Here is a 10,983-nt window from a genome sequence, read left to right as displayed (position 1 = left end):
CTGAGCAAATGGTCAGCTGGTAAAAACAAACCACCTGCTCTCCAGCCACATACCTGTATTTAATAGGCCTTTAATTAGGCAGGTGTGGCTCATTAATCAATGAGGTGAAGGCGTGAGACAGAACTGACTCCTAATTTTTTAAGGGCCCCATGTGCATTTGTGTTTTCAGTACATTACAGACCATCACATTACATGCACTTAGCAGAGGAAAGTTTGTTATCAGTTTGTTTTCATTTACAAAAGCTTGCAATCACAGTGTGAATGACCTGTCCTACAACACGTCACATGACTTATCTACCTCAGCCACACAGAGAGGGAGGGCCACCCTACTTGTGTGTGTGTTTGTGTGTGTGTGTGTGTGTGTGTGTGTGTGTGTGTGTGTGTGTGTGTGTGTGTGTGTGTGTGTGTGTGTGTGTGTGTGTGTGTGTGTGTGTGTGTGTGTGTGTGTATATAGCAGGGTACACAGGGCAGTAGTGTAACAGTCACCATGCTGGGCTCCTTGATTCTGCTGTGGATCGGGCTATGGTTCCTCTTCTTCCTCTTCAGAACCCAGAGGCCAAAAAACTTCCCCCCTGGACCTCGCCCCATCCCAGTTTTTGGGAACCTGCTGCAGCTGAACTTGGTCAATCCCATGAATGACCTGGAGAAGGTAGAGAGAAAACATAATTCATGAATAAATATTTTATTGAATCCACTCAAATTGCAGTCAGGTATGTGTGTGCATCTCTAACACTCTAACATTTACAAACTTTTGCTTAGCAGACACTGTTATCCAGAAAGACTTACATACTAGATTACGCACACACACACACACACACACACACACAAATACATACATAGACATATAGATAAGTACCTTGCCCAAAGACACAAGAGTTCTGGCCTACCACGGAATCAAACCGGCAGCCTTTTTAGGTTATGAACTTAACCCCTTCCCACTAAGCTATGCTACTGAAAGCTGCTTAGCTGTTTCTGTATTCTGCATTTAAGACGAAGTGCCATTTATAATAAGATCCTGAAATATTTGCAGTTGTACTAAAAAGCTGCTGATTTGCTTGAAACGTAGACACATTTTTATATTTGATCAAGAGGCACCTTTGTACATCATGAGTTGCGTAACCAGCTCTTTGTTTGTGTGTCAGAAGCTCGGTGCCAGGAGAAAGCACAGAGGGGTGCAGAAAGTCATAAATACAGTGTACAATGTAGACACCGAGATATAAGGAGACAACTGGGGGTGCAATGCACCCCCATAGCGCCGGGCCTGGTCAGAAGCGATACACTCGGATATCACCCAGATCGTTCAGTTACGGCCGTGTTATTTTCAGTCTGTAAATGTGCGTGGAGGATGAGGCACTGTGTGTAGCTGTGCACCCTGAGCCTCTCTGTCTCTATCTGCCCCTGTGCAGCTGGCAGGGCGGTATGGGAAGGTGTTCAGTCTGTACATCGGGAGCAGGCCGGCCGTGGTGATTAGCGGTATGCAGGCCATGAAGGAGGCGCTGGTCACTCGATCGGTGGAATTCGCAGGACGACCTCAGGACCTGATGGTCAACCACGTAACAAAGAGCAAAGGTAAGAGCTCAGATTGGTAACTTCATCAACTGTCATATTAAATATTCACAACAATGAACTGTGTATTGTAACAGCACCTGACCATGTACAGATACACGCACTCAGCTTTTCTCAGGGTTAATGCTACTCCAGACCAAACAGCAAATTCATTTAGACTCCACAGTTAGGGGTGGATTTAATACCAAAGGCATTTTCAGTCAGAACAGCTGCGGATGCAGGGATTTCTCAATTATTTGCCAGCTTGAGGGATACTTTTTGCACTTTTCAAATGATCATGAAGAAGTGTATGTTCATAATTTCAGAGATGAGTGCTACTTAAGCACAGTTAGGATGTATATGTTTTACAGAACAAAGTTTTATACATAAATATATTAAACACAGCTCATGAGTGACTCTACTTCATAATCACAATGCATTACAGGATAAGAATGTTTTTTTTTCAGTGTAGTTCAGATTCTAGAGGAACGATGCTGCCACCGGTGGCCTGGATGACTGATGACAAGTTTGTCCATGCAGGTGTCATACTGGCCAACTACGGGCCCGACTGGCGGGAGCACCGCCGGTTCACCCTGATGACCCTGCGGAACTTTGGCCTGGGGAAGCAGACGATGGAGGAGAGGATTCTGGGAGAGATTCGCCACATCAGCTTGTGGTTAGAGAGGAGTGCTGGTATGCAATAAACATTTCTTTGCACGATTGCATTTCCAAAGAAAGCACATTTATGGCACAGAAAGTGAAGGCTTCTGTGTAAAGAAAGTTTTCATTTTTGGCTGTAGCACACACGTTTTCTCGCACGATGGTTACATGGTTCACTTATTTCGACAGAGTTGGATTCTCATGTGATTGGTATTGTTCATTTCTGGACAGGGAAATCCATGGAGCCTCATCATCTGTTTGCCAATGCAACATCTGACATAATCTGTTCCATCCTATTTGGGTCTCGGTATGAGTACGAAGACGAAGCCTTTCAGTCTTTCATCACCATGATGGAAGAAAATGCGAAGATTACCAACGGACCGTGGGCTATGGTACCAGCATGCACTTGGCTTGTTCCATCCAGCATACAATGATCTTTCATATCATATGGCTTTAAGTGGTGTCAGGTACTCGCATGGCTGATCCTATCACAGGTAAAATGGGATTTTGCTGCAAAAGTTGTATGTAAACCTAAACACTGCCACCGTAGTGCATCTATGAGTAGACTATCTATGAGTAGACTATCCGAGCTTCTTGGATGACATTAGCAGGGCAAAGCCCGTCCTCCAGTGAGCGGCCACAGCGCTGTGGTACGCCATGTGACCTGTAGAAAGAAAAATGGCTGTTGTCTGCATGCAGGTGCATCAGGGGATTGCATTTCTGCATACTTCAGTGCTCCTGTAAACAATTTCTGATTCTAAAATAGGGCTTGCATGTAGGAGAAATAGCAAGAAATAATAAAACAAAGACTACTGTAGCTCACTAGCCGGGGGGAAATAGAAAGAGCAATACATCGCATGGTCTCTGCGAAGGGCACATTTAAACAAACCAAAATGGCTTTGCTCTCCACAGCAAACTGGCTTTGGATCAGATGGCTGAGCCCAGAGAGAGATTTACAAGATCCTAACTTGCTAATCACGCATAGAAAACGCCTGCTGGTCTCTCTTCTCCTAGCTGTACGACACACTGCCTCTGCTGAGAAACCTGCCTCTACCGTTCAGGAAAGCGTTTCAGAACTACTACAGCGTTCAGGAGCACGTTTTGGGCATTGTGAAGCAGCACAAGAGGACTCGAATCCCAGGGCAACCGAGGGATCTCACAGACTGCTACCTGGATGAACTAGAAAAGGTACAACCACACCTACTAAACTGTAGCATAACTGGATGCCATTAGCCTCTGTTTTAGCATGATAAAGACTTGCCTTCCCTCAGCCATACACCTTCAGTAAAGAGGATAAGCTAAAATCCCACTGGGTCCCATCAAAGTCAGGCAACAGTTACAAAATCTACCATTTCTCTCAATCCCAGAGAGACAGCCTAAAGCACAACAGCAGAGGCCTGGTTGACATAGTCACTGTGAGGATTGATTCTTCATCCTTTTCACACAAACCACAGCGCTATACACTGGTGAGTCATGTCAAGTGGAAGATTCTCTCTCGATTTCCCTGCCAGCGATGTGAAAGTGGCTCCTCCTTTGATGAAAGTCAGATGGTTGCTCTTCTCCTTGATCTCCTCTTTGCTGGAACGGAGACCACCTCCAACACGCTCCTCACTGCCTTCCTGTACCTCATGACTCACCCAGATGTTCAGGGTGAGAATAGTGAATAGCGTTGTTCATCTTTCTGCATGACAAACACACACAGCATTTAGGGCAAGGAGAACATTTTCCAGATGAGTGACATCACTTCCTGTCCTCTCCAGAGAGGTGTCAGAGGGAGATTGACACGGTGCTCGGGGAGAAGGAACAGGCCTCTTACGAGGACAGACACAGGATGCCCTACATGCAGGCCGTGATCCACGAGGTCCAGCGAGTCGCTGACACTGTTCCCCTTAGCGTGTTCCACGCCACCACCAAAGACACCCAGCTGATGGGCTTCGACATCCCCAAGGTGAAGCCACTGCACCTCCTTTCAGCCAATCACGCATGTAGGAGTCAGAGACAGAACTGCTATCGTAACGTTTATAACATTTCAGCTAATGTTTTCTTTCCAACGATCTCCCTCCTTCTTTCCCTGCAACTTGCATTGTTTCACTTCTCACTCCCTCCCTCTCCATCTCCGGCTGTTTTGCTTCAGGGCACCCTCATCATTCCCAACCTCTCCTCTGTTCTGAGTGAGGAGAGTCAGTGGAAGTTTCCCCATGACTTCAACCCTGAGAACTTCCTAAACCAACAGGGGGAGTTTGTGAAGCCAGAGGGCTTCATGCCTTTCTCCGTGGGTAAGAGTCAATCTGTTCAGGTGAAATTCAAGGATGGAATACTCTCAGCTCAATAGTTTTGCCATTTAAAATGACAACAAATGATGTGTGTGTGTGTGTGTGTGTGTGTTGCAGGGCCTCGAGTGTGTCTGGGAGAGGGTCTTGCTCGCATGGAGCTTTTCCTGATCTTGGTGACGCTTCTGCGCCGGTTCCAGTTTGTCTGGCCCGAGGATGGTGGGGTACCTGACTACGCCCCTGTTTTCGGGGTCACTCAGGCACCCAAACCCTACAGACTGTGTGTCCGACTGAGGGGAACCCAGAGAGGTTGAGGGACCAGCAGGCACAAGACAATGCAATGTATTAGCAGCAGAATAAAAAATCTAATTTTTTTTGTCTCACTGTTTCTTTGGTGTACATGTAAAGCAAAAACTCTCTTTATGTATGAATAATAAAAATATATCTGTCTTTCTACTGTCACTTGGATTTTATTTATTATTTTCTATGGTGAGCTATGACCCTGTCTATGAGTGGATGGCTCACAGGGTCATAGCTTGACCCATTATTTGTGGAGTCACCCTGCTTCACATACAGTTACACCCTCTGGGCAGGAAATGCTTGCCTGCCATCCTCAGTTCCCACAGAGAGCGGCATCCCCTGTTAAAGGTGACCCAGCTGAGGATTAAACTCAATAGATCATTTCTGTATCAGCATGGACTCTCTTACCTGACCATAAGCCTGTCCTACACGCCTACTGTGCCTCTCTCGGCAGGGCAACACACAGGACGCACAGGAACGCTCAAAGTCAGAAATGCCAGTCTCTTTAACGTTTTCATACCTTCTGTGTTTTTGAATCAGCAGTTGTTCAGTTCTTCTCCCAGCAGCACCCTCTGTATTCACACACAAGTGATTCCGATTGTCTGTGGCAGAACCACTCTCCCTATCTCTGTGTCTGACGCTATGGCAACCAAACAGGATTGCCTTTAGTGTGTGTGTGTGTGTGTGTGTGCATTTGTGGTGTTTATTCAGCAGGGTACACAGGGCAGTAGAGTAACAGTCACCATGCTGGGCTCCTTGATTCTGCTGTGGATCAGCTTCTGCCTCCTCTTCTTCCTCTTCAGAACCCAGAGGCCAAAAAACTTCCCCCCTGGACCTCGCCCCATCCCAGTTTTTGGAAACCTGCTGCAGCTGAACCTGGAAAACCCCATTAATGACCTGGAAAAGGTAGAGTGCAAATCATTCTGCTGTCACGATTCAGAGCTATCAGCCAAGCCCCTGGTATGTTGACAGAAAAATCTATGGGTGTTAAACTTCAGTTGTAATGTGAAGCTAGCAAGCCAGATAACCACCTTGGTGAATGACAGAAGTATTTTTTGCTATTCACATGCAAACTCCTTAGACTACAGGAGGAATAAGATTGCTGTATCTAAATTTGCTACAATTAATTACATTTTCAACAAGTGCATACAAAAGTGATGTAATGTGAAGTTAACTAGCCAGAATACCACCTCAGTGAATGAATGAATGAAGTAATCTTTATGCTACAGTACAGTAAGTCTAAGATTTCTGGGTCTGAGATTGCTGCATATAGCTACAAAAGTGTCTTTGACTTGAGCTTACTAAACAAAACTGATGTTTGCACACTTTAAAAATCATATATTCAGTTTTACTTTACTTCAGTTTTACTTTACAGTTTTACTAAATTTTTTGTGTGTTGCCTATCTCCACACCTGTGTGTGTAGCTGTCTGAATGTTACGGGAAGGTTTTCAGTCTGTTCTTTGGAGGGAGGCCAGCGGTGATACTCACCGGTCTGCATGCGATGAAGGAGGCCTTGCTGACCAAATCCTTCGACTTCGCCGGTCGTCCGCAAGGCCTTCTGCTCAACCACCTCACCCAGGGCAAAGGTAACTAACGCCACACTAAAGCAGAGAAAATTTCACACTTCTCACTTGTCTTACCCAGTAATGCCAAAATACTGTTCCCAGCACTCCCTGAAAATACAATTTAGCTCTGTGTCAAAATGCTCTGCATCTTTGTGCAAGTATGTTATCCATTGTGTAGCAGTAATTTCATTTTTAATAAAGGGCCTGACATCAAAATAAGTAAATATTATTAACGTGTAACTCTTCAGTACATAGCAATTTAAACACTTTACTGTGTGATGGACAGATAAGATGATACCTAAATGAAATGGACACTAAATAAGTGTGAATAAATGGTATAATGATAATAAAATTGGGCTGGAGATGAGTCTAAAAATGAATTACGACACACAACTGTAAAGAAAGACTGTAAACATCTGACCATAACGAGCTGGCTACAGACATATAGTAGGATAACACATAGTAGGAACTCTGCTGAGGACAGACAGAATGTCATATATGCAAGACTGTACTGAGTCATTCACCCCAGGGGTTGACTGACCTCACCACACTGTACATTTCATCATATTATTACTCTCCACTGCACCCTCCCTTGTCCTCAGACTTACTGTACATTTTTTACAGTCTTACGTATATGTTTCCTTCTGATATCGTGGCAAGCATATCAGGTGAAGTGCCTCATTTAAGGACGCAGCAGCATCGTCATACAGGATGGAAAATGGCAACCTTCAGGTCCAAAGTCAGACTCCCTCACCCCTGCCCCGCAGTAACACCATCACAGAGCTGATAGACAAACAGGGACTGTTATCTTCCTCTTCCAAAGATTCTGTAACCTTATATAACAAACATTAAGATACCTAACAGTGCTTAACACAACTGGGTACAATCCAGCACTGGCATATCCCAGAACCATGGGGCGATGAGGGGGTGAGGAGATTTACCTGTACTCACAGACAGGTATAATAAAAATCAGAAGCAAACTACAGCGGGTGTGTTCTAAAAAGTCTCTCCACAGACATTCTACAAAAGGACCAGATAGCCAGCCCCGTGCGCATCACATTGAATTCTCTGTCTGCCATTGTTGAAGCTGTGCGTTTTGAATTTCTAGTGTGTTATGAACATTCTACAATGGGTATGCCCTAAAAAAGAACTTCCAGAGGTAACAGACAGCACCGAGACCTCCTGCTTCCTACATGGAGGATAGAGGGAATGCAGGAGCTGAATATCTTGGCATAATCTCTAGAACATCTGTGTTACGATGTGTGACATGCCAGGCGTCATCATGGCCGATTATGGGCCCAGCTGGAGAGAGCACCGCCGGTTTGCCCTGATGACCCTGCGGAACTTTGGCCTGGGGAAACAGTCCATGGAGCAGAGGATTCTGGGAGAGATTTCTTATGTCAGCTCGCACTTGGAGAAGAGCAATGGTATGGAATATGAACACCTTTCTTTGCTTGCATTAACATGCCCACCTCCTCGCTCCATGTGGCTTCAAAATGCTGTGCAGGAGGAGTGTAAACGTCTCCTGTAGTCTGGATTGGTTAATTGATGATATGTTGTTGTATATTTTTAATGCTGTAATGTTTTACTTGTAATGTCATGTAACTGTTTTAATGTTCTCTGCTGTCCTCTTGGCCAGGTCACCCTTGCAAAAAGGGACTTTATATCTCAGCAGGTTTTTTTCCTGGTTAAAAAAATGTTAAATAAATAAAAATAAAATAAAATAAAATGCTTTAGGTTAATGACAGACAGCTCTGACCCCAGAGTGAGACATTACCAGTTTCCACAATCCTGAATTTCTCAACCTATTTTTTCACCACCAGCATCCCAAGTGTAGTGACAGTGGTTACCATCATCCAATCAAATGGCGAATTTTTTAAGTTTGTTTGAAGAAGCCACTTCCTGTTAGGCTTTGGACTGTACAGCTGCTGCTGTAATCGTATGAAGAGAAAACAGGGTGTGACCTCCATCTTAACGTTTTTTTTTCATCTGAGCAGGAAAATCCATTGACCCCCAGACGCTGTTCCACAATGCAGCATGTGACATCATCTGCACCATCATGTTCGGACATCGGTACGACTACAAGGACGAGTTTTTCCAGGTCATGATCACCATGATGGCCGAGAACTCCAAGATCGCCAACGGGCCCTGGGGCATGGTATGGCATTACTCCCCATATTCAACTGTCACGGTTCAAAACACACCCTGGGCTCATCCCTCACACAGTTAATTCCAGGAAAAGAGTGTTTGATTGGATGTTTCAATTTGTAGCTGCAGAGAGATGGAGACCTTATGAGCTTCTTGTTGTGCTTGAGAAATGTTCGGCCACAAACAACTGAGTATGACTTTTTCAGGGGAAGTAATATTTGTTAAATAATGAAAGTAAGGTCGAGCATTTTTTGTAGTTCTTCAATGAGAATCTGAATGGTCAGTATAATGTGTGTTTTATTTTAATACTCATTAAAAACTGCTCTTTCATTCGTGGTAGATTTACGACACCATGCCTCTCCTGAGGTACCTGCCCCTGCCGTTCCAGCGAGCCATAAACGACTACCACACCGTGAGGCTGTTTGTGCTGGAGATCACTGCGCGGCACAGGAAGACTCGGGTTCCGGGAGAGCCGCGGGACGTCATCGACTGCTACCTGGACGAGATGGACAAGGTGCTGCGTGCGATTACCTGTAGCCTCTTTACAGGGGGGTAGGGGGGTGGCACCGCTGGCAGCAGCTGGAAGGATCTAGCAGCATCTCTAACACTGGATTCCATTTTCCATGGACTGGAGAAACAGATTTACATGACATAATTGTCATTGTAATTATTTAAATGTACTTAAATGTTTTGATTAGATATTTAGATTTATTAACATGCCTCTGCTTATCAGTAACAACAGACGAAAGGACAGATAAAGGAACACAGATATCTCACTGTTTAATCAATTGCAGAAACTCCATAAGCATATAAGAGGTCAGCATAGCAAAATGGCAAGATGTGTTAAACACATACCGCGGTAGCAGAACAGGAACATGTGTATGCTTTGTAGTAAGGATCTTCTCTCCTGTCTCAGAGAGGGAACAGTGGATCTCTTTTTGATGAAAGTCAGATGATCACTCTCCTCCTGGACCTCCTCTTCGCTGGGACGGACACCACCTCCAACACCCTCCGCACCACCTTCCTGTACCTAATGACTCACCCAGACGTTCAGGGTAGGTAGATGATGGTTGAGCTTCTGAAGTCCTTCCATTTTCATGATTTTGAAACAAAGGTTTCCAGAGGAGTAGATTGCCATCTCTGGCTGTTCTCTCCAGAGAGGTGTCAGAGGGAGAGCGTCTCCCAGCTGAGTGACATCACTTCCTGTCCTCTCCAGAGAGGTGTCAGAGGGAGATTGACGCGGTGCTCGGGGAGAAGGAACAGGCCTCTTACGAGGACAGACACAGGATGCCCTACATGCAGGCCGTGATCCACGAGGCCCAGCGTGTCGCCAGCACCTTACCGCTCAGCGTGTTCCATTGTACTACCAAAGACACAGAGCTGATGGGCTACGACATCCCCAAGGTGAGACTGAAAGCCTCGCTTTGCAAGGGTCCTCCTCACTTAAACAAAATCATCACACCAAGACTGTGGAGCACACTAGAGTCTTACTAAACCAAACCACTGCTCTATTTCTCTCATTCCCTCTCTCCCTGCCTTTGCCTCTCACATCCTTTCATCTCTCTCTCTCTTTTCAGGGCACCCTCATCATTCCCAACCTCTCCTCTGTTCTGAGTGAGGAGAGCCAGTGGAAGTTCCCCCGTGACTTCAACCCTGAGAACTTCCTAAACCAACAGGGGGAGTTTGTGAAGCCAGAGGCCTTCATGCCTTTCTCCGTGGGTAAGAGTCAATCTGTTCAGGTGAAATTCAAGGATGGAATACTTTCAGCTCATTAGTTTTGCTTTAGAGCCATTTAAAATGATAGCATACCGTGTGTGTGTGTGTGTGTGTGTGTGTGTGTGTGTTGCAGGGCCTCGAGTGTGTCTGGGAGAGGGTCTTGCTCGCATGGAGCTTTTCCTGATCTTGGTGACCCTGCTGCGCCGGTTCCAGTTTGTCTGGCCCGAGGATGGTGGGGTACCTGACTACACCCCTGTTTTCGGGGTCACTCAGGCACCCAAACCGTATAGAATGGGTGTCAAGTTGAGGGGAACCCAGAGAGGATAAAAAACAGCAGAGAGTGAACTGATGCCATGGACTAATACTGTAGATTTAGTGCATTGCCAGGGCCTGAAATATTATTGCACTAAAGACCAGGATACATCATTATTATTCATTGTCTGTCAGATGTGGAAAATAAACATAACTTCTCTACTGCCATAATCATGTCATGAACACTTACAGTTGTCAATTTTATTAATTATCAACAATAAATGAATGGTTTCTGAAAGACCTCCACCTACATCTGTTTGTTTCCCAGATAACTTTTTATTTTTTGTTATGTTTCCTCCATTTTCCCACCTGACATTAAGCTCACCCCACCACACTACCCTCTCCACCTGCTCAGGAGCACTCAGGCCAGGTGAGTGCCATCATCCCGTACACTCTCCAACAGCCAATAACACAGCTGGAGCCCCAGAGCACCACAGAGGAGTGAGCACTGATTGGAGGATGAAGG

At 45.4% G+C, this 10,983-nt stretch overlaps 2 protein-coding genes across 3 annotated transcripts; both read left to right on the top strand.

The window, feature by feature from the left end:
* The first annotated feature begins 469 nt into the window (after nucleotides 1-469).
* On the top strand, nucleotides 470-4,823 carry LOC118787701 (cytochrome P450 2D3-like). 2 transcript variants are annotated; one of them, XM_036543330.1, is made up of 9 exons: nucleotides 470-649; nucleotides 1,407-1,569; nucleotides 2,086-2,238; nucleotides 2,437-2,597; nucleotides 3,220-3,393; nucleotides 3,717-3,855; nucleotides 3,966-4,153; nucleotides 4,340-4,481; nucleotides 4,596-4,823. In XM_036543330.1, the coding sequence occupies exons 1-9, from the start codon at nucleotides 488-490 to the stop codon at nucleotides 4,787-4,789; spliced, it is 1,476 nt and encodes a 491-aa protein (XP_036399223.1). In that variant the 5' UTR covers nucleotides 470-487; the 3' UTR covers nucleotides 4,790-4,823. The 2 variants fall into 2 exon arrangements, with proteins under 2 accessions (XP_036399223.1, XP_036399222.1); XM_036543329.1 differs by having other exon boundaries at nucleotides 3,660-3,855.
* A 696-nt stretch (nucleotides 4,824-5,519) lies between these two features.
* LOC118787706 (cytochrome P450 2F2-like) lies at nucleotides 5,520-10,749 on the top strand. The gene is made up of 9 exons (XM_036543338.1): nucleotides 5,520-5,681; nucleotides 6,200-6,362; nucleotides 7,616-7,768; nucleotides 8,339-8,499; nucleotides 8,830-9,003; nucleotides 9,406-9,544; nucleotides 9,706-9,893; nucleotides 10,067-10,208; nucleotides 10,339-10,749. Exons 1-9 carry the CDS (start codon nucleotides 5,520-5,522, stop codon nucleotides 10,530-10,532), a joined length of 1,476 nt encoding a protein of 491 aa, XP_036399231.1. The 3' UTR covers nucleotides 10,533-10,749.
* Nucleotides 10,750-10,983: the final 234 nt, after the last annotated feature.

Source organism: Megalops cyprinoides, chromosome 13 (genome assembly GCF_013368585.1).
Source record: "Megalops cyprinoides isolate fMegCyp1 chromosome 13, fMegCyp1.pri, whole genome shotgun sequence".
In the NCBI taxonomy this organism is placed as follows: Eukaryota; Metazoa; Chordata; class Actinopteri; order Elopiformes; family Megalopidae; genus Megalops; species Megalops cyprinoides.
This window is presented reverse-complemented; position numbering and strand designations above follow the sequence as displayed.

Coding starts and splice junctions, on each gene's coding strand:
- LOC118787706 (XM_036543338.1), top strand. CDS start 5,520: ATGCTGGGCTCCTTGATTCTGCTGTGGATCAGCTTCTGCCTCCTCTTC. Junction 9,894..10,066: donor TGGGCTACGACATCCCCAAG/GTGAGACTGAAA, acceptor CTCTCTTTTCAG/GGCACCCTCATCATTCCCAA. Junction 10,209..10,338: donor CTTCATGCCTTTCTCCGTGG/GTAAGAGTCAAT, acceptor TGTGTGTTGCAG/GGCCTCGAGTGTGTCTGGGA.
- LOC118787701 (XM_036543329.1), top strand. CDS start 488: ATGCTGGGCTCCTTGATTCTGCTGTGGATCGGGCTATGGTTCCTCTTC. Junction 2,598..3,219: donor CCAACGGACCGTGGGCTATG/GTACCAGCATGC, acceptor CTCTTCTCCTAG/CTGTACGACACACTGCCTCT. Junction 3,394..3,659: donor ACCTGGATGAACTAGAAAAG/GTACAACCACAC, acceptor CACAAACCACAG/CGCTATACACTGGTGAGTCA.